General features: G+C 33.7%; 1 protein-coding gene across 2 annotated transcripts in view; it reads left to right on the forward strand.

Annotated features, from left to right (window-relative positions):
• Window positions 1–10,347: 10,347 nt before the first annotated feature.
• Window positions 10,348–24,837, forward strand: part of Smp_008660.1 (putative gelsolin) — a 32,537-nt gene continuing 18,047 nt past the window's right edge. Inside the window, exons 1-4 of one of the 2 annotated variants that reach the window (XM_018796734.1) lie at window positions 10,348–10,456; window positions 12,622–12,701; window positions 18,149–18,289; window positions 23,063–23,190. In XM_018796734.1, the coding sequence (XP_018651847.1) occupies window positions 10,369–10,456; window positions 12,622–12,701; window positions 18,149–18,289; window positions 23,063–23,190 (437 nt within the window). In that variant the 5' untranslated portion in view covers window positions 10,348–10,368. The remainder of the gene's footprint in view (window positions 10,457–12,621; window positions 12,702–18,148; window positions 18,290–23,062; window positions 23,191–24,837) is intronic. The other variant, XM_018796735.1, reaches the window with a different exon arrangement.

The raw sequence follows: 24,837 nt of genomic DNA on the forward strand, positions 1-24,837 counted from the left end.
GCGCTTGTGATGTAAATTACGTACAACTAACTAATGATTAGATGGAAAAGTGCAGTAAGAGTGATAACTACTCATAAGTAATATAGTATTGTAACATTGTTTTTATGTCATAATAGGCATGTCTAGGTTTCGGTTTCCCACAAAACGACTTGTATGTTAAAACCTCACTCTTGAATACCGAATTCATCTGGGGACTGACGATATTCGAACATATGAGGACAAACATACTTTCTCATTGTTCAATGAAAATGTCATATCTAGAGTTTTCGATCATTTTACCTTTCATGTGGTGTAATGTATTAGTGCATCATATAAGAGTGTAATTTTCTCCGTGAACTTCATTTTGATCACCTATATATGTCTCACGAGAACACACTACGTTGATGCATGCCAACTTTCTGGATGGAAAAGATGATTAAAGCAAAAGTTGGGGCTTCAAATGTAATCCTCAGTGAAAATTATCTTTTTGCATACAGTACCTACAAACTAAATGAACGGAAAAATGCTAAGTATTACACACATGTTTAATATTGAGGAACAGATGCACTACTAATTCATGGATACGCATCCCTAATTACTTACTTACGCCTGTTACCCCTCGTCGAGGAGCATAGGCCGCCCACTAGTATCTTCCATCCAACCCTGTCCTGGGCAATCCTTTCCAGTTAGCATTCATTCTTTTCATATCTGCTTCTATTTCCCGGCGTAACGTATTCTTTGGCCTTCCTCTTTTCCGCTTCCCTTTCGGATTCCAAGTTAGCGGTTGCCTCGTGATGCAGTTCGGTGATTTCCTTAATGTATGTCCGATCCACTTCCAACGTCTTTTCCTAATTTCCCCATCAGCTGGAAGCTGGTTTGTCCTCTCCCATAAAACGCTGTTGCTGATAGTATCCGGCCAATGGATGTTGAGTATTTTGCGAAGACAACTGTTTATAAATACTTGTATCTTCCTGATGATAGTCCTAGTAGTTCTCCACGTTTCAGCTCCGTACAGTAGGACTGTCTTGACGTTCGTATTAAAGATTCTGACTTTGAAATTAGTTGACAGTTGTTTTTAGTTCCATATGTTCTTCAATTGTAGAAATGCTGCCCTTGCTTTGCCAATCCTCGCCTTTACATCTGCATCCAATCCTCCTTGTTTATCAACGATGCAAATATGATCTATCTAGTTCTCTGTGATGTGGTCCGGTGAGATCCATGTAGCTTTGTGTATGCGTTTATGTGGGAATATTGTGCCACTTATAACCAATTTGTTGAATGCGCATAGACTTGCTAATCTCTCTCCATTTTCGTTTCTTCCAGTCAGACCGTGTCGTCTCATGATATTTTCACATACGGTGTTGTCCATTCCGACTTCGGCGTTTAGGTCTCCCATTAGGAAGGTGAGGTCCTTTCCTGGGCACTTTGCTATAATCGATTGCAGACTCTCTCAAAACTAATCTTTATCATCGTCATTGTTGCCAATGATGGGTGCATAACATTGGATAACATTCATTGTGATCCCCTCCCTCTTTGTTTTGAAGGATGCTTTGATGATTCTGAATCCATAAGATTCCCATCCTACAAGTGCATTTCGTGCTTTTCTGGACAGCATTAGAGCAACTCCCTGAGTGTGTGGAGCGATTTCCTCTTCGTGACCGGAGTACAGAAGCATCTCTCCCGTATCTAGCCTTTGCTGTCCAGCTTGGGTCTAATGGGTTTCGTTTATTCCGATTACTGCCAAGTTTCCATTGCTATTTGACTGGTCTTCCCGGTCTCCCACATTGTCCGGACGTTCCATATACCTATAAAGACTCTTGCACTGGTTGTTAGAAGGGGCATCGGCTTCGTGACTTCCGAAGAATCTCGGCTTTTATCCTGAGGCGTCATAATTCTTCCTTCAACTCCCAGGGCAGAGTTTAAATGGTTTGAATTATTTTTTTCTGGTTAGCATTTTTCTAGCGAGTTAGTTTTCTACGGGATGGGGTCGCTAACCCCATGCCCAACCCTCCTCGTTTATCCGGGCTCGGAACAACATTTTTCAAAAACAGCTCAAATTCAACAATGAGCAAACACGCTGAATGAGATCAAGTTATGGATGTAGTTTGCTTAACTACTAAATGTGCATATGTTTGCGAATGAGTAATGAAGCGTTTTAAACAGTCAGCATTTAAGCTGATAAGAGAAATAAATATGTTGACTACCACATGCAATCAATTATACATACTCACTTATTCAAGGATAATAAAATGTATAGAAAAATACAGACGGATTTATTACGGGTTAAAAAACTTTGTGTGCTGAATAGGTTACTTCAAGAGCTTGATTGGTTTCAGTATATACAAGTTTCTGTGAAGATATGGTTATAATAATGCCTAGTCTTCACGATTTATGAATACTTTTATGCCTAACTTATTACTTTATAAGACAGACTAAAATATCACCCAAATACATTTCACCAGTTTAACACATACATCACAGTCATTCCAAGTTAACCTACTATCATTGTGCGCATCAAATATGACATTGTGCTTGTTTCAAAACTGTAATCTATCGATCTGGAGACTCTCTGATCTCTTTAGTATTTGAGATTAGAACTAAAATATTTAACTCCCCTTCTCTCCCTCTCTGATATTGAAAAACTGTCCATTTGGTTTCAGATTTCATTTAAAATATTATTCCACATACAAAAAAGTAATAAATTAATAAAACAATTTTTTCACTTTATTCTATAGGGAATTATGGAATATAAATGGATCCTCGTTGTACAAATCTTATCTACCGATATTCGTACTAGGGTATTATGTTTGTGATGTGTGGGCGAGAATGATAATGATCGGTTGTTTTGCTGAGTCAGACATTAGATGGGATGACAGGTGTTATATGTGTTATATATTCCCCTATCCTGTCTGTTATTGATTGACTGTTCCTTGATGTAGGATTTTGGTGTGGAAATATATTGACGTTGTAGTCAGGCTAATCTCGTGTTCTTGATCTGAGTTGTGTTGAAGTCCTGTAGAATAGACACTGGGTGGGAATCTAGTATAGATATTCATCTAAGGTAAATTAGCGTCCCACATACGTGTAAAAAGTGAAAGGACTGTTATAACAAGAAACCCCTAGCGTTATAACAAGCATCCTACCGTTTATAACAGTTTGAATGAATTCAAATCATTGAAACACGATCAAAAATAGCTACACATTACAAAATTTACATATAAAATTATTTAACTCCTTATTCTTAATCATTCAATTAATGTTGAGTATTTAATTATTAAATGAATTCATTCCAAATAGATTATTATATATTTAAAAAGATAAATTGTATAGTTTATTTCTTCTATGTAACTTTTGATTTGAATTGAATTGAATCTTTCTATGGTATAGTTTCTATGTAAAAGAATATTGATAATCATAATTTTCACTTGGATAAATTCAATTTAAACTATTATTGATAATAGTTGAAAGCGTGAGTCAATTGAAGCTAGACCACCATGGAAAACCTGGAAACACTGGACGGCCGTTTCGTCCTATTATGGGACTCCTCAGCAGTGCGCATCCACGAACCCGCACTCGCGAGATTCAAACTAGCTTCAATTGACTCACGCTTTCAACTATGATAAATACTAAATCTCCACAAAACCCCTTCTATATTATTGATAATGTTACTATTCTCAGATTAACCTTATTTTATATGATGAACTTGTTTCTATACTTCATATCGATTGATGTTATTCAGCTTTTTAACAGTGTACTATTATTTAGAATAAAATTAGGTTATTTTTTTCTTCACAATCGAGCTCATTAAGATCTTGCTGTTGTTACTCACCTAAAATGATACAATGTAATGTTCTAATGCTATAGAGTTTGTACACTAGTTATAAAAGTAATAGAGCATAAACATGCTGATGCACGTTTCAGATAACAAGAAAACAAATTGTGTATATGGTCAAATGATATTATGATTCACTTACTGAATAACTGTAATCATCTTTAAAATACAGTATCGATGGTTTTTGTTTTATGATTAATCTGTGAAATGCTAATCATTGGCTACAATTAAATTATTTTCTATCTTTTGACAGAAGTTTTGGATTAAAACTTTTAGATGAATTACTGAAACAAAAAAAGCGACTATATTCAGCAATATTAGGTGTTATGCATTCGTGAATGAATGGAATTTTTATGTGTATATGTTATGTCTGTTTTCTATCTATGCTTTAAACATTTGGATCAATAAATTGCGATAGGGTATTATGGTTGCATAGACAGTATGATTGAATTACTTTCTTCAATTTCAAACGCACATTTTATGTAGCGATTTGACTAACTATCTATCATCTGTACAGTAATAGATATACAGCTGATGTGTTTCAGGTGCTCTACATACGTATTTAATTAAAAATATACCAGCTTTCATTGGTTCTAAAATTCTACATTTGTGTGTACATACCTAAAACGTCCATTTTTCTATTTACTGTATCCTAAGCCAAATGAATGACTTATAAAACTCTATTCCATAATTTTATTAAGTTTAATAAATCATATCAGTTAATTTCATTTAGATTAGGACTAGAAGGATGTTTCTTGAAGCGATAGCTAGGCAGATAAGGCGTCCGAATTTCGGCTACTGAGTCCTAAGTCCTAATCCTGTTCCATCCATTTTGTCTTGAACATCCGGTTATATTACTAGCCTTGGCTCATAGCCAACTACTTGGTGAACAAATTAATAAATTAAACATTTCTCCTACTGCTAACCACTGTCAAAACTAGAACGCAGAGAAATTCTGAGTCACACAAGTAGGTATTATCTTTTTTAAAAAAATGTGATCTCCCTCGAGTCCTAGTTTGAACATTCCTACCTGAAATTCTATTTACTTCCTGTATCTTATACCAATAAACTGTATTTCAGCTTCTTTCTAGAGCTATCCATCGATATTGCAATGAATATTTACACGTACTTAAACGATGATAGTACATGATAATGTCAGTAACTTACAAACTAAGGTAGAGTAGTAGAAGATATCTAAGACCTGTCAAGTCAAGAAGTTATTATCGATTTCCCGTAACAACTAATTATCTAATATAGTTTAAGATAATAGGACGATATAGACCTATAGTTAGATGTATTTAGAAAAAAAGGAACACTCATGTTGCTCACCAAAGGTGGATAGGTGGTAGGGTTTAAACAATTATGACTAACAATCATTAAAATGAATTACAAATCTCATAAATTTGATTAGTCGAGTTGGAGATTTGTATTAACCCATCAAATATACAGTGGAAAGCGTTAAATCAATTAGGAATGTGGAAACTAGATCGCTGACTATCCAGAAGACTGAATTCCATTTTAAGGGTTTCATGAAAGAGGTATATTTTCACAGGGAAAATAGAGAGCCAATCTAAGTTAAACCACCATTGAAAACCTGGAAGCACTGGACGACCGTTTCGTCCTGGTATAGGACTCCAAAGCAGTGTGCATCCGCAGTATATTTCCCATCAGAAACTCGACACGAGATTTGTTATAATTACAGAATATTTAACTGATATCTTGGTGATTGCTACTGGAAGTCTTAAATCTGTTAATGCAAGTAAGAACACAAAGACAGTAGATGAGGATTTATTCGATATCAAGAATAAATCGAAATGATATCTGATCACATTACATTTTATTTGATTTATTTACAATCAGATTTATGTAAATTGAACTGAGTAGTATTTAACATTATTTAATCAATAATTTACTGAGTGAACGCATTTACAATACCATACAGTTAAGCATCTATAACCAATAGGTATAACTAAGTGATCAAGTTGTATAATTACTCCTTAAGATGTAATTACATAACATCAGTTTCAAATGTTACTTACACTTCAATTGCTTACTGTCTCATTCAATGTATGCCAAGGAAATTGTTGTTTCCTTCTAACTGAATAATCTTCATGATTGGAAAGAATGCTACTTGAATACCTTTGTAATGGAGTCATGTCTCACAGCTTTATTATGTTATTCACTTAGTATTGTTTGTTTGAATCTTCTCATTGATGTTAAGGACTGTAACTGGTCAGTCTCTTATTGGCATACGTACATACTGTGCGTATTGCCTCAATATAGCCTTAATTCACAAGCATGGTAAGCAAAGATGGATAGTGTCTAGCAGTGGAATCGTCCTATTTGGGACGATGGAGTTTGAGGCGAAAGGTATTGGGTTCGAGTCCCAGAGTGAACATCAACTCTGGGATGCAGGTACATCCAGCTGACGAGTCCCAAATAGGACGAAACGCGCGTCCTGGATTTCACTGGTAGCCACTATCCATCTTTGCTTATTATGTTATTGTTACGAATGTCAACGAACTTGATGAACTGATCACAATCAAGTATTAAAACACAAAAAACATTAACGGTATCACTCTGTGATTGTTCAACTCCCGTTGCCGAAATTGTTCACGTCTATCCATTTCTTATACGAACCTGTAGCAATAGATGAATGGGTATTTCGTCCACTTTATTCATCACCTTGATAAACTTGCTTTCTCAACACCAGTCAAATGATTCGCAGCGAAAAAGTGTAAGTAATCCACAAAATGTTGAGACATAATTTTGATAAGAGTTCAACTGTTGATTAGTGATGACGTTTACGTCATATGCACGTAATCGGTTGTCCAGTTTAATTATGCAATGTAATCGTTGTGAATAGAAGACTTCAGGAAACTGTTAGTGTTTTGTCATTTAAGACAAAACAATTCAAGAATAGAACAGATGGGATGTTTTTATCAACCATCAAATATTTACCTATTTGAGCGTGAAACAATGGCGTAACGTTTAAATCCCCAACAGTTTCGAAGCATCTTCATACAAAGAGAAATCGAGCAAAATATGAGAGTAGGATATGTAAATGGAAATGGGTTTTGATGAGGGTTATTATGTGTCAGGTACAGAGATCAAATGAAACTCTGCCAGCAGACTGAATGTTGGATCACTCAATGTTTCCAACTATTTTACCACACACTTATCAAAACAAAAGCGACTCAACATCAATTTAATCTGAATTCAAGTCAAAAAATATCGTTTATTTATAATACATATTAATCAAAAAAGTGATGTCAGATATCAAAATAGATCTCAGTGTGATAAAGTCAAAAAAATTACTCAATTAGTCAGTTGATTCCATGTGAGTGGGCTGAATATTTGCCGATTAAATCATTATGATGGTCAGAATTTAAAAGTGTGTGGTGTTTGATACATGTGACTCCTTTCAACAAACATGAATTAGTCGTTCTTATCGCAATGAATCATTACAGATATAATTATTGAACGTAAAAGTAATGGACTTCATTTTGTTGTATCACTGTTTTAGTTCTCCAATATGAATTTTTTCTAGCGAACTGACGATACTAAACGACCAGTACTGGGATCAAAAATTATTGAGGTTAATTGATTTTCGACTGACGTCATCTACTTCAAAGTAAATGAATCATTTATGTTTACTGGATTTGTCATGTTTAACTGTTTCGATTCTACCTTGGTCATTATCTCTATGTCCTGGACCTCAGTCTACTAGCAAAATTCGTTCCATATGATCTGTTTAGTGATATGAAATGTATTCAGTATGTTTATCCAAAAAATTTATCAAAGCCAAAATATTTGTTTACCATGTGTTTTTATTTCTATATTCGAAATGTTCTATTTGTTTTCGCCAGTGGAATTTTTTTGTTCGTCTATAAGTTAAACACGGTTTCGGAGGATTCTTAATATTCTTGTCATGATAATGAAATTGATCCAATACAATTTAACCATAATACATTGTAGCAAATGATCTATTCGAGATTTATTTAATGAATTTCTATATGCTTCTGTAAATACATTGTTTGTTTATTAACATTATCATATTTCCGTACCAAGCTTCGTAGACAGTTAAATACTTTCAAAAATAATATAAACTTTCATTGATTGGTGGTCCTACTTTATCACTAACCAACTGAAATTAGGAAGTTTAAACCAGCATATTCAAAATTATTGTCTGAGTAAAGATGTGTTTGTCGAAAGATCTTGTTGCATGAGGTTCGACTCTCTGATGGCTTTACAACAATTTTCTACTTAGTACCCCCAATCTTGGACAAAAAATACATTCCATCTGACACTAGGTTTTTAAAACTTGACCAAATAGTGTCAGTCGTTAGCAAGAGTTATCTTTGAATGAGATTCACTTTTACATGCATCTAGCTAAACTGTATCGATTATATCACGTTTTTTATTTTCCGATAAATGGAAAATGAATTTCTTATACTTGTTTACATTTCTATTTCGTTAGAGAATTTGTTTGTGAACAAAATGCATAAATTTCTGTATGTTTCTTCTAAACAAGATAGTCAATTTGTGGGTAAAATAAATGAGGTTAACTCTGAATAAAATCATGGATACACCTCCAACTAACAAAAAGATCAGTAAACATTCAATAAAATTTCCTTTCTTTATACTGAGATATTCGGTCAACTAGACACCCGTAGAGGTCATCATAATTCATTCTGGAGTTCTTTAACTTTTATAAATAAGAATTTGACGTAATACCGCCTAATCCAAGTAGTTATTTCTCTATATTTTCCAACTAATCTGTTTAGGGGGGGGAAATTCTGTGGTTAATATCACGGGCTGATTTCAGTTAAACAAACATTGAAAAGGAGGAAGTATTGGACAGTTATTCCATCTTAGTGTTATACTCCGCATCTATACGTAACCACGACCTTGCCACCAAGAGCCGAGCCCAGGACCTTCAATCTCACAGCCAGCAAGTAGCGAGATCAAAGGGCATGGGTTCGGTCCCCCGCGGGGTCGCGGATTCACACTGCTGATTAGCCCAATGCCAGAATGAAACAGTTGTCCAATGCTTCCTGGTTTTCAGTGGTTATCTAATTAAGACCAGTCCGTGACGTTAATCATAGAATTCAAATATCTTCACAAATTCTCTACAGTGTGAAAAAAATCAACAAAACATTCGTGCTCAACTATTCATCTATTTTGTTGCTAAGTGGGGGATGATGGGCATTAATAGGTTATTCATTTGGAGCAGTCATCCCCTCACCTGGTCCATAACATGTCTTAGGAGTACGTGCAGAGTACCATTTTTTAACAATTAGTGTTAGTTACTCCCTTCTTATGGTAGAAATGCGGAGAATATATTGTTACATAAGTATACACGCCATGTGAATGGTTGAAGATGAAACTGAAATCTTCGTGTTTTTGTTTAATATTCATTCTACGTTGTGTTACGTGATAAGGTAATAAACCTCAACTTTCAAGTCCAAATATAAACAAGCTTTATTTAACGATTTTAAAGTTGATTTGTTATATGGTTCCTTAATTCACTACATTTAATCCCCTTGATAAACCAGGATAACCCAATCGGAAGACTAAGTTGATCAGCTTATTTCTAATAAACTTTGTCATCTCACTGCGTTATTAAGATTCCTGAATTCATTTTCTTTATTTATCTAATGATAACATGTTAAAACTTGTTCCTCGTCTAAGCCAATCATTGAGAATTGATTGTGTGCTAGACTAAAAAAACTCAAGTTAATTACATTGGTTATGAATCAAGTACAAGTGGTTTTCACAATATTAACCAGTCTCTGTTTATTGATGTAGTGTATTATGTGCTCTGTATGTTAAATACTAAAACAGAAAACGAAGTGCGTGAATTTAGTAATACTTCACTTACGTTTGAAGTATGCTAAATCTGCAGTCTGAGCGAACTCCTATTGATTAAAAACTAGAATTTCTGACGTTTCACAACTTAATTTAAATCGCTCCTTCAGAGAGTAAATAAATAACTGAAACGAATTAGCACGAGTAAACCTTCCGGAGAAGGAACTTGGACTAAGTTACGAAAAGTCAAAGATCCTAGTTTCTACTCCTTGGGACATTACAGATGCGTTATTATTTTGTTATTAACAATCCGTCCAATGCTCTATTTATAATTATTAAGTAAAACCTTGGTAATGTCGAATTTTTAGTTGTCGTGCCAAATCCCAACAAATAATTTATTTCGAAAACGGTTCCATGATGCTATTCGCCAACAACTTCACATGCATTTTGTGCACTAACAGTCCTTATTAGGCTATTTCACATAATCAAGACCACGTGATATAAATGAATCACCGGTGTAGATGTCCTACTCACATCTAAATTACTATTGGTTTTTCGTGAACATTACTTTTGTTACCATACTAAAGTAGGACACTGAAATTCTTGTGACCAATCACATGTTTTATTGGTTAACCAATTGCATCTAAGTGATCGATTAAAGTAATAATTGTAATCTTATTGGCCTATAAAAGTATCTTAAACCCAGTTTGTTTGGACGGTGGATAATAATTCGTTTTGTTAATGATATGGCTGGTGTCCTTGCAGCGAAGATGTATAGTTGGAAGGACACTAACCTTGCACTTTTTGGGTCCGATATAGAAAGAGCTGTAAAAAGTGAGTGTTGAGAAATAGCGATAATAATGATGTCAATCTACATGACCGTTTTAGTAATTAGTGGTTTGATCTCGCTTTTTATTTTCTGTCATTTAATGCCTAGTCTTTTGCTCCCACTAACGATTTAGCTTAAGATTTTCAAGATAATAGTAGTAATTATTGGTGTGGTAGAACCATATTTTAGCAACGAGCTTGAGCCGCTTATTAGCCATTTCGGAAACAGCGTTCGGTTAATAGACCATTTACGATATGTGACAAAATTCTTATGAATACATGGTCCCGGCATGATAAATGAACGAAGAAAGTTTAGAATTATAAATTCGGAGTTCAGCTAGGATCAGGATTGTTCGGCTTAAAGGTTGGAGAAAACTGTCAGGACTAATCTATGGACGGATCAATCAGGTTTAAGGTTGTGAATCTTATATTTTGGTGCGAAATCCATTCCTTCAAATGGCTAAACAACATTTTGGTAATATGGTTAGTATCGTTTCGTGGTGAAAAACCTGATTCTAATTCCTAACCCTGGTTTCTCACTCTAAATCCTAGTCCTTATTCCTCGAAACAATCCATACGATCATCCATAATTTAGAGACTTGACAATATGCTTTTATTTATTTTAATATCTCGACGTTTTTGTTCATAACGAAACTGTTCAGGATCCCGATCGATAGAAATTATAATGTTTGTTGGTTTGTTTGTTATTATTTCACGAACAAGACATGGTGACTATTTCTTTGATACATAATTATCAGTTAACAGTGAAGTGGGTGGATCTAATAGATCGGTCAGTTTGCGAAATAAGAACCATATGTCCATATCAGACCCGTGTTGTACAGTAGTTGTTGGTGTTAGGAACTTGACAAATTTCACTGTACTTCTATAAGGACTAAACACTGTATGGACAAAGTTATAGCGTCATAAAAAGCGGTTTACATAGTGTTCGCCATCTAAATGCAAATGGCTGATTTGTTTGGTAAACTAGGGTTTCATTTAAGAATGAATAGCCATTGGGAACAATTGGAAAGGACTGCCCAGGACAGAGTTCGATGGAGAACCCATGCTCCTCCACGAGAGGTACCAGGAGTAAGTAAATAAGTGATTTACTAAGCGTGCGGTCTATCCCTGTGTCTGTTCACCCGAAAGTACTCTTAGTTTAGTAGTATTGAAATCTAGCTCATCCTATCTGGCATTACAAATGTTAATGCACCTCAACTGTATAGTGATATTAAATCGAGTGGTTATATAAACTGCTTACTTCACATTAGTTGTTACACTAGACAGACGTGTTCCCAATCTCAAAAATAATCCACAATGTCATATGCGAGGCAGGTATCACCAATGGCAACGAGCAGTTGTTGCACATTATTATGGATTGACTGACGTTAGAACTGTGAACTATTAGTTACCAACTCGGTAGTATCAAGATAGCATTCCCATCAAGGAACATGGAGGTCCCGGGTTCACTCTTTAGCGGAGTGCTGTGAGTGTACCCGGTTTAGCAGTCCTGCACTCAGATAAACAACCATCCAAAGCTCTCCTCTCCAATGGCTCCTTATGCATAACCAGTTTATGTTGTAAACTACAAAACTCACTATGATTATATGTGCTTTAACCGACTGTATTTAAATATCGACGTATTGCTGTGATAATTGTAATCTACTGATATTATTCGATCAAACATATATTTTTGAATAGGATATGAAATAACTTAAATCGACAGTCGTTTCTTGATACGATGTTAATAAGTGGAGTTGAAATCAATATCAAATTTCGATCGCGTATCAAGAATAAATGCTTAAACGACTGGATTAAGTTTGTATTCCCTACTCAATAAAGGAGTCTATGGAACACTTGGCAGTTTAACATGAATGGTGAGCCAATTAGGTTTTATCTTCTGTTAGCATTCTTAACAACCTTGTCTGCAGAGTTATATTTTATCTTTTCCTAAATTATCGGTGGGACATTAAAAACTTACCTTCATTACAGTTATTGGGTTTTCTGGGGAGGATATAAAACAATGTTACAAATTTTTATGGTAGCTATCACCAAGTAGATTATGTTCTGAATTCTGAAAGCTATAATGATTTTTCGGTCATATGTTTAAAGTTTATTGGATAAATGAGAAAATGAAATGTTGATGTATGATTTCTTTGATTTGTTTGCAGAGGAATCTGCTGAGAAAGAACCAGCATGGGGACCAGTACGAAAGATTACTTCCCCTACTCTAATGGTCTGGCGAATAAAAGTAATTTTCGGTGTTTTTACTAGTGATCATCTCTAATAGTTTCTTAATTATTGTATTTATGTTCTTTTCAGTATATTTTAACATTTTTTTCACAACGACTTAAGTAAAATGTTAACATACTAAACTTGATGAACTTTCTACATATATGCCTTGACATGCTTGCATTTCTGTACGTATTAATGTTAGTTACAAGCATTTGTTGTAGCAAGTAGTAGACATCAGAGTTTTGTTCTCTAATTAAGCTAGTCTCATCAACCCTATTAACTTTGATGGTTGTGATAATGGACTATGATCACAGTAAAAAGTGTATCAAGCCATATTTTAGTAATTCACGTATTACTAATTTTAGGACCTTATTCCATCACAAAAATTTTTCGTACATGTTTTTGAGGAAAAACTATTTATTTGAGAGTGGTTGAAATAACTGGAATATATCTCAATAATAAATTACGATTTCTGCAAAATGGACAGGTTTGTATTTGTAATTGTTAGTGATATGACGGATGGTTACTCTTTTTGCCGTATACTACGCTACGCTAGATTGGATACTTGAACGGCACACTATACAGAAACTAGATCACGTTATGTTAGATACGCGACTCATGACCAAGAATAGAAAACCAAAGTAACACTTTACCCAATATAATTCCAAGCAGTCACTCTCAGCGAGTACAGAGTAGAAATCAAATGCAGCAAAGAAAATCACATTTAATAGTCAGTAGGCTTAATGACTGTTTTTCCACGCTCAGTGATAAATCACATTCCACTCTCATCACCACATATCAGTTACCCTACGCCTAGCTGTTAAGCTTCAAAAACTGATTCTAGAAACAAGAAAAAAGTACGATTCCCACGACCCAAGGAAGAAGGCGAGGACTGATAGTAGGAGCAGATTTATTTGACCTAAAAAATCAACACTTGGTTGATTTTACGGGTGTTTGATGATCAATCATCTGACGTGTATTATGAGATAATTAGGAAGAATACCAAACCTGATTTTGGCACCAACTTTTATACCAAGCGCACGATGAATATCATACTAAACGGGATTTACGTCACATTAATACAAAAGAATATTATACTGAATAAATTTAACACTGAATTAAAATGAATGTTATGCCGATTAATTTTCATACGGAATTGAGACAGGAGTAATACTGAATAAGATTAACATCGAGTTAGAATGTGATCTAGTGGTAAAACTCATTGACATGAATTCATCTGTTCGTTTTTGGTGTAATTTCTATGATTTAATATTACTTAGTTGAGAGATTTTCTGGTTTGTAGGTGGGTTTCATCACTGATTAAAATATATTAGGTTGCCATTGAAAACCAGGGAGGACTGTACAAATCCCTACATATGATAATGTAATCAAAATTTGTTTTTGAACCATTAGTTAGTCAAGAACATATCTTGTGAAGCGTGCAGAGTTATTAGATACAAAGACAGAATATTTAAGAAACCTTACCATTCACAAAATTGGTCATTTTATATACTCTATTCATATGTTTGTGTTTATTTGATATAGTCTGTTAAAGGTCATAAGGATAACAAATAAATAGTGTTTAGAATAGTTGGTCTTCGGTAAATTTAATCGATGTAATGAGAAGTAGTTTTTCATAATCCAACAATGTTGGTATAATTAACTTTATCCATTTCACCGATAAGTCAATGTAAGTTTAGAATAAATTCGTGTAATAATCTCCTAGTTTACAACTTCGACTTCAATATGGTGAATGAGACTACTTTATCCTCATCTTCACTACCCACTAACCAGATTAAGCGATCCATTATACCAGAGGGATTAAATAACCTTCAAGTTAATTCAGTTATTTGTCGATTCAACGATTATTAACTACATAATTTGTTCACCTTGTAGTGAACGAAGACAAGTGAGGACAATCGAATGTATTTGAATACTAAATTACAGAACATATTAGTAAAATCTGAGAACCATACAGTAAATACTTCATCTGCAAAATGTCGACCAATCGTCTAAGACTGCATTGTTCTTTTGTTTCTACACCAATCGTTCTCTGTCCTCGTTTTCTTTTCTTTGATCTTCTTAACCTCCTGCCTCCACATATTTCACTTTTGATTGATGATACTTTCTGCTTATATCTGTTGACATCAGTAGTACACAACCGCAACCCTGTAGTATTTTTCACTGTGACACAAAATCACTATAAGATAATTAATACAAAGGAAAATGTATTGAGAATATAATAACTGACTGCAGCTGAAAATATATTGAATGTCATTAAATAGAATCCTCTCTAAATAAGTTAGCACAAGGAAAATGCATTGAAGTCAATTGGATAAAAATCACCTCAAATCGATGTGTGAATTTAAAAATGATTTCCTTCTTCACACGTTATGTTTCAGGACATAGCATTCTCATCAAGTTATCTACCTTAATCTTCATACAATCCCCTATCTTCACTATGGAGAATTGTCCATTTATGATGACATTTAATATTTTATAAAACAAGAACAATAAAAGTTAAGGGATCGGGTAAATTAATTTTATTCCACGTGGCTTAAATCTACCTTACGAACGTTAATTACAAACAGAAAATCTAATTTTTAAAAAAGTCTCATGAAAGAATTTATAATTACTTTTATTAGTAAAGTGAATAACTTTAGTGTATTATTCTCACAATATTTCATGTGTAAAAGTGCATTTTACTAATAACGACTTGTGTGAAGAAGTTGTTCAACAAAAGAAACATAATTAGCATACCAAGTTTTAAAATATTTGTTGTTCTTGCTCCCTACAATTTAACCGGTTGGGACCAATTGTGTGGAATTCGGTAAACCCCTTGTCCCTTCTAAATATTCTATTTTGATATTGATGAAAAAGAAGAGCTTCAGGATACAGATACATTTTTGAACAATCAACTATCCGAAAAAGCTATCAACTAAATAATACTGCATGAACTCTTAGTAAACAAGTCGAGACAAGATGATTTGCTGTAGTCTAGAAAACAATTATAATATCTTATAAATCTTTACACATGATAATAAGTTTAAGAATGGACGTAACTCATTGATGTTCAAAAAAATAGCTCTCGTCAGATAGAGTGAAATTATATGTCTGCAGATACAAAGTTTCATTGAAGTAGTAGCAAGGAAATGACTATATACATAAGAAAACACCTGTTTTGTCTTTTGTTAAACATTCGGACGATATCTTTTTCAGGATATTTCACATACTCATAGGTCTTTTGTCTGTAGAAAAGTTTGAATTACTAACTCAGTAAACGAATAATATCAGACATTTGTACTGGATTCATCTTGCTTTGACTATTTGTTAACAGAATATGGCGAATCGTAAAGAATAAAAGATAAGAAAAGGAAAAAAGCTAATTCTTATTCCATAAAGTTTAAATTCAAAGAGTATGAACAAATACTTTTCTCAGAGTAAATATTGAGCATGAATGCAGTGTTCATTGAAAAAGTCTGTGGATGGGATCAAAGCCGAAATGTAGTCCAGAAAAGCATACTGAACGCCTTACTTGACACCTCACCAAGCAACTAAGTCTTACAGTGTTAGTGCGGTAGTCCTTCTTATACGACCTACTTTCTTGATTTGTGAAGAGGTTATACAGTCGAATTCCAAAATATTCTCACTGGGATAACAAGTATCCAAGTTAAACTTCAAATAGCACATGATATCCAAAGTATCATTTCAAATAGGACCCAGTGTGCACAGTAATTGGCTAAAACTTCCAACTTGAATTATTAATGTCATGTAGTAGTTTGAATTAGAACCTGAACTAACGGGAATTCAACCCCATCACTTAGCATGCTATAACGTTGACATCAAGTGTGTAGCCAGGTGCATTGTCCAGTAAGTTTATCAGTTTATCTAGGAATGAGTGCGTATATATAGTGTGTCTTCCTGACACAGACCTTTATAAATAAGGAAGCTTTTATAATTTTTGAAATCATTTAACTTTGTGAGTAATGTATACTTACACGGATTTTATATGGTAATTTGCAAATCAACTTCAGTCGAAACATAAACGAAAAACCTTGATATAGTTTCTTTTACGTAAAACCTGAGGAACGGTACATTTTATTAAGTGAATGAGAAAGACTTTGAGGTGAATTAAGTTCACCATCTTCACGAAGGTGGGATGCTTTGAATTTATTAAGGTGGATTCTGTATGCTGATCTATAGGGATCAAAACATCGAATCAGCTTGTTACTTCATGACGTCAGTCCTTCCTTTCACGTTTCTAGTGCTTACTTTATACTACTTACTAATAATCAGTAGTTCGTATCATATTTAATCATTCTCATTGCTTTTAACAGTGCAGGATGATAATTTAAAGTAACGAACAACTTACCTCATTCGTCTATATATTGGCGTCCTAGCTCGTTCTTTTAGTAGTGTTATTGTTCCTTCCTTTTCTTTCTTTTGTAAAGTACCTTTTTCAAAGGTTGTTTTTGACCTCTTGTCTACTTTCAACATAGAGACTAACTTATTTCCTTTAATCGCTGATATTCCCCTTTTACATATCCAAGACCTTTCTGATTTTTATCATTTGCAACAAGTTTACTATCATCCAGTTAATTGAAGGGTACACTTTTCTATAAACCGTGCACTTAAAATTATAGTTCACTTTCGGCTATTTCCCGACTTGAGGTTTGTAGACTCCGAACAGTGTCTACTAAGCTTTCCACAACAAGATTGTCCTCTCAGATAAAAATTGTGTCTTTTTCAGGATCTTTGGGCGTGACTTGGCGTTCGGATTTGCATGGATAATTCTGTCCGCTGACAGTTTTTCTAAGCAATTCTTAAACTGTCTTATGCAGAGTCTTGGCAAGGCTACAGTCAAGCAAGTAGACTATATATACGCTTTTGTTCTTTAATTTATTAAAGAAGACATTACAAAGTTCCATCTAGCCGTTTAGGAAAACAGCATAAACTGGATTCATTAAGTAGCGATGGTATCTACCGTGCTTTGGTTCTTATAAGAGATGGGTTACACGCTCTTTAGCCAGTGTTTATCTCTATCACTGTGTGAATCAACTAATAATATTTGAGTTAACCCCCCACTACGTAAGACTCATGTAGTTCCAGACTGGTCATCACTCTAACTCTTTTTATTTGACCAGAAATCATGAGATCTCATCAGCTACAGAAACACAATCGATACTTGTTATCGACTCATTTCTTTGTGTTCCTGCTACTGTTCAGTATGCGTATGTTTATCGTTCTCTCAGTAATTGACTACTATTTTCCTTTTTTGTACTAATTGTAGTGTTTCCAAAATATAAATACGTGAGCTCATATCGTACTATAATTTCAAGTACATGAGTGCTTATATAAAAGCAAATGACAAAATACAGGAGATTTGTTATGATAAATTTAACCTTACTAATATATCAGTGACGAAACATGTTAAATATTTTATACTGTGTACTATATCTTTAGAATTTCCAGTTAGAAGTTGTTCGAGGTGAAGACATTGGCAAATTCTTCCGTGGTGACTCCTATATTGTTTTAAATATTGAAAAAGTTGGTGATGAACTGTTGTATGATGTTCATTTCTGGATTGGACGTGAAAGCACTGCAGTAAGTTTATGTGCTTATATATATTTTGTATATAGACAACCTGACCTCGTTTTAAAAAAATCAGTATATTGTGGATAAAGTTAATCTTCAGTCAGCAATATCTAGCCACAATTTCCTAAGGACCAAACAGAATTTTTTTTGTTTCCTGCTAGGGTGAATCAGCATTTGAAAATTTAGGTTTTTCTGGAACTTTGTGGCATTTTAACAATTGCTCGCTAAATAATTTATCACGGTAGTTATGTTTAAATAAGGGAGAATGATGAAGGCATCCACTGAAACATTGAATATTTTTCAGGGGTTACTTCATAAAGACTATCTTTTTGTTGTTAAATTCCGATCAAGAATTTTAAACTTCATACTTTAATGGTACGGGCAGTCTAGATGGCCATTATTAATGCTTGGAATTCACTGTTCAAGGAAATTTTACCCAGCTTTAAAGATATCAGGAAGTGTTGATAACAAGTGTGTTTTTAATGTTTTACGACGTTAAATAGTGATTTCATCCTAGTTTACAATATCTCATTAGTACCACGCATTATTGTTCTTATTATGATGTTTATTCCATTCTTAGTCAGAGCTAGCAGTTCTAACATGTTCAAAAATTATCAGAATTCATTGATGATTTTTTTCTTGTTGTTGATGATACCAAATTATGTCTTAGCATAAGGAACTCTTAATATACAGGTAATTATGTAATCGGAAATGTTAGTGGCATAGTTTGGAGGGTGTCAAATAAATCCATATTATAGTAAATAATATATCAGAATATAGTAGATTAAAGTATTGATTTAAAGCAATTAGTCCCTTTGATAAATTTCGATATTGTAATAGTAATAAGATTATCAGAACTATTTGGTGATACATCAGCGCAATACACTTCGAACAATCTGATCACACATATACTTGTTAAGAACATTTATATATAAAAATAAAAGGTCAAGTAGACTGGAAATGGGGGGTAAGAGGTGACTAGGATGATAATAACCCCTCCTCCTCCCCTGGCCAACCATAAGGTCAATTAATCAATAGTAATCTTAGCTATTGGATGACCTAATTTGACTATTGTACTTACGACCTTTCGTAGTCAAATGTGATTTTCTCTGTTTTCTTTATTCACAAATCTTTGTATTATTATTATTATTATTATTATTATTATTGTTATTGTTATTATCAATGGTTAGACATCATTGTTAATCTCTCCTATACATGATCCATTCACTTCGCATTCATCCCTCCTTATTACGTCTTACTAATTTTTTCACACAATTTAGTCTTCCATTAAACATTTCATCGAATTGTAATTGCGCTATCATATCTCTCTCACCCTATCTGACCCATATTTATTCTGATCACAGATCTTAAATTTTCACTTAACAGATTCAAGTTAAGACATTAAATAGGAATAATATATATTTGTAAAATCTCAGCGAATGAATTTTAATTAAATCCAACATTTCGCCTGGCAATCTGGTCCAGGCTTTTTCAAGGAATTATAATCAAACATCAAAATTATCGAATATAAATAGGTACATGGTTCTCCGGGTTCATTGTACACTGAATAGGTCATCCAATCAACGTTAACAAAGTTTAAACTAGGTATGTGTATTAGTGTGTAAGAGATGTGTGATGTGAAGTGATGAGTGTTCATATAACATATTGTATAGAAAACGTAAGAGGTGAGAGGAGAAATTACATTCACACAATATATTGTCCCTTATCAGTGAATTTATAAGGAAACATACAATTTGTAATATATATGATATGAATCATATCTGTCACAGCATGTATAAAATGAAGATAAATAAACAAAATAAAATAAAAATATAAAAGGTGTAATTTGAAGAGCGTAATTTTGACTGTATGTATGTGTCATTTTTAATGTTCCTGTGAATTGTTTAACAATTTCCGATAAGACATGATTAGAATCATTGAGTGTAATTGTTGTCATTTTAGATAATATGAATTAGATATAAACATTAAGGATATTACTTATTAATGATTAGCTGCCATGGCACAGCTAATTGTATTCCATCTCTCCTATTAATATTGTCTGGATTAGCCCATATGTATAAGGCTTCAGCTGTTTGTCTTTCCTTGTAAGAATTAAAAGCTTTTTGAAGGATTCTTGTGCCATCGAAATCAATTGTATGACCCAATTCTATCGAATGTAATGCTATCGTTGATTTGTTCTCCAGTTTCCTTACATCATCTGAGGATTTAGGAATGTGTTTCAAGCATTGTTTGTGTTCCTTCACCCTCACATTCAGTTGTCTTGATGTTTCACCTACATACGTTGCATTACAGTCACTACATTTGATTTCATAGACACAATTTTGTTGTTCTTCATTATGTATTGGATCTTTAATTCTTACTAATTTTAATCTTAGAGTATTGTTTGTTCGAAAAAATACTCTTATATTTTGATTATTTAAGATTCTTCGAATATCTTCCGAAACTCCTTTCCGATATGGGATCACCACTGTGTTAACCCATTTCTTTTTCTGTAATCTTTTTGTATTAACAATGTCGTCTTTTCTTTCATTCTCAATTATTCTTTTAATAAAATCTTTTGGATAATTGTTCATCATTAGGGTAGATGTAATTAAATTTATTTCCGTTTTCATATCATTTGGTTCAGTGACAAGTTTTTGAGCTCTTGTAATCATATTTTTGACTACTGTCACTTTGGTTGAGTGTGGATGTGCCGATTTAAAATCTAGAAATTTTCCTGAATTTGTCGGCTTTCGAAATATACTAATTTTTAAGCTATTATTAACTTTCCTTTCCACTAAACAGTCTAGGAAAGGTAATTTGTTTCCAGGAGATTCCAACTCTTTGGTGAACTTGATTTTTCTATCAAAGTTGTTGATGAGTTTAAACAGTTCATCCAAATGGTTTCGTTTTATAATGACAAAGGTGTCATCTACATATCTTAACCATACTTTTGGTGCCTGAGAACATAATGAGATGGCACTAGTTTCCAATGAATGCATAAAGAGGTTAGCAACAATTGGGGAAACTGGTGATCCCATAGCTACACCTTCTGTCTGTCTGTATAAATCCCCTTGAAAACTGAATATAGTTGAATGTAAACATAGATCTAACGCTTTAATAATATCCGTGGTAACTAGAGGACAGCGCTGTTTATGATCAATGTCAGAATCTAATAGATTATATATAATATCTAATGTTTTCTTAATTGGAACATTAGTGAATAATGAGCAAACATCAAAACTTGCCATTATTTCATCTTCTTCTATATGAATATTAGAGATAACATCTTTAAAATCATTAGAATTTTTTATTCCGTGTTTGATTAGGCTTTCATATGGTTTTAGAATCTTAGCTAGGTATCTAGAAAGATTGTAGGTTGGTGAATTGGTATAATCAACAACAGGTCTTATTGGGACATCTGTTTTATGTATTTTTGGTAATCCATAAAATCTGCATGGTTTGTTGCTTTTTTCCACCGAGGCTACTGTAGGTCTCACTGTGCCATGAACCTTCCATCTATTTATGAGTTTAAGTGGATAACCATTCCCCATTGATGTATTGCTTAACAAGTTATTGAAGCCTTAGCTATACGAAAATTCAAACCCCATTTGTGTATTCAAAAACAGTTTGTTCACACCTTAAACCTACCCTGGCAAAATTAGCTTATTATCCAGAGTGATTAGGTTTCAAATTATTTTCAAATTATATCATTGTTATTATCCTTGTCTCCTCTTACCCCCCATTTCCAGTCTAGTTGACCTTTTATTTTTATACACAAATGTTCTTAACAAGTATGTGTGATCAGATTGTTCGAAATGTATTGCGCTGATGTATCACCACATAGTTCTGATAATCTTCGTCTTATAATTTATTGTGTGTTTTGTCTAAAGTACTGTTAAAGCAACCAGTTGACTGGAAATAAATCGGTAGACTGCAGAAGTACCTTGGGATATGTGTTATAACTGTCTGTGTGCTCTGTTAATGTATGACGTGATAATACCGCCAATTAGAGAGCAGTGATTTATAGATCAGATGAATGACGCATAAAACCCGTGCGAGCAGTCTAGAGTACTTATCGGTCACTCTTTCTGCCTAGCCCAGATAGTTAAGTCCAGAACACCAATCTCAGCCTCTGCGGTAAGAATTATATATTTCAAACATACTGGGTTTATATACCAAACAGACAGACCATATCTTACCATAAAATAAGAAACAATGTTTGTACGATATTTAGCCAAATATGGCCATGAATAAGGGAGGTAGTAATTGATAGACAGGGCATAATTCAAGAGTGGTAAGTCGTATAACAATAGTTCATAGGTCAAAATAAAGCTCATAATAAGAGGGATATGAATATGAATAGTTTAGTTATTCAACATTTTTACGATAAAAAGTATATGCGTAGTTAGTGGTCCATAAATTGATCTCAAAATTACCATTCACTATTCTTATCGGGACATAACAATATGTTATAACTTAGCTTTGAACACAGTTTATTATATTTCCAAGAGAAATTTTCTTAGATTAACTTGGTCATTTACAACTGATACAATTCAGTAACTTTCCCTAAGTTGGCATTTTGATCACATTTGAAACAGTATGACAGTTGCTAAAGGAACATCAAGAGCGTTTGGAAAACTAACTAATGAAGAAATAGGCAATTATTATCAATTCATACATCATCGATACTTACAAAACTGTACTGAAAAATACATTCATTGGTTATAGCTTAGTTTCTGATTTTTCGGCTATAAAAAACACAATGTTAACCCTTTTTAGGATGAATACGGAACAGCAGCCTATAAAACGGTTGAATTGGATACTTTTCTTGACGATAAAGCGGTTCAACATCGAGAAGTTGACGGATTTGAGTCTGATTTGTTTAAAACTTACTTTAATCGCTTTGAGTAAGTTCAGTGTAAATTTAATTTTGTTGGCTAAACATCATTATAAATTTCTGCTCCAATTAGCTTGATAAATTTCCCAAAAATATGTTTTCAGCAAACCATTTAACTCTGTTTTATACGTAGTAGGTGATGAATATCTTTAATCTGGACATAAAGATTTGTAACATTGAAGAAGGAAAAGCTTACTTATCAGTTGGACAATTTCGTCAAGTAGACCAACGTTGGAATTTTGTCTAGTTTTATATTTTATGTACACCCGTCTGTTTAGTTGCAGACTAAAGTTTGATGCTATGCTTCATGTTATTTAGGACTTATTAGTTTGCTATCCCATTCACTGATCCCAGTGAGACTAGGGTGCACGAAATTTTAAGCCATAGGCTAAACCTGATAAAGGATCAAGTGTTGTTGTTATGACTAAGTCCGATCACGAAAACAAAATAGAATTCATGTTAAGTGGCGAAAGCAAATTTATGGCTGATGTTAACTCTGATGGATTACGTAAATTGGAGAGGAAAGACAACTCGAATCTTACGAAATTACTTAACATGAATACTAATAACAAAGAGGAATTTAATTTATTCAAATCTACGGGTTCTCTGAATTCTAATTTGTATGGACTACCAAAAATTCATGACCCCAACACCCCCTACGTCCAATTCTATCAATGTGTCGATCACTTAAATATAATCTTGCAAAATGGTTGACAAAGTATTAAACCCTATTTGAAACCAATTTTGCAAATATTCTTTGAAATGTTCATTTGAACTAATTAATTACTTAATGGATAATAATATAAAAACTAAGATAATGTGCTCGCTTGATGTAAACACTTTACAAATGTACCTTTTGGGAAGATTGTTGATATTCTTTGTGATTATATCTTAATAAATGACCTTCCGTTCCTATTTCATAGAGGAACTTTCAAAGATTTATTATGATCATTTACTGAAAATATGAAATCCCTTATTTAGAGGTAGCATTCTCAACAGATTGATGACGTGACTGCGGGTAGTCCTTTAGCACTATTTCTGCCTGATGTGTTTGTGGGGTCTATGGGAAATCTAGTTCAAGATTTAATTCATAAGCGGTACGTGGATGACGTCATAGTCACAAGTGATAAACATTGAAGATGTGAACCGCTTGTTAAGCGAACTCAACACAAGGGCATATTTCTCTTACACGCGAAGATTTGAACAACCAGCTCCCTTTTCTAAACATACTGATTAGTATAAGAGATGGTCCCATCAAACTTTCTGTTTATGGAAAGCCGATATGGACAGAACAGTATCTCAGTTTCCATAGTCACTGTCCAATCCAGTACGAACTTGGATTAATAAAAAGCTTATTCAATGGAATCAATCGTATTTGTACTACAGATACTGTTGAGGAAAACGTCAAGCTCTTAAATGAAACATTAATAAATAACAGTTATTTATTGAAGTTTATAAACCACTGGAAAGGTAGCAATATGATGAAACCTACGATGTTTTCTGCACCCAAAAGCGTGTCTGTATTGCTCCACCATTCAGAGGTGACCAAAATACTTCTTATGTTGAAACGAATACTTAAATTAGCTATCAGTAGAACATTTTACTCAGCCCAATTTGTCATTACCGAAAGGTCAAAGTTTGTGTTTCGCCGAAATGC

The sequence above is a fragment of the Schistosoma mansoni genome, chromosome 4 (genome assembly GCF_000237925.1).
Source record: "Schistosoma mansoni strain Puerto Rico chromosome 4, complete genome".
NCBI lineage: Eukaryota > Metazoa > Platyhelminthes > Trematoda > Strigeidida > Schistosomatidae > Schistosoma > Schistosoma mansoni.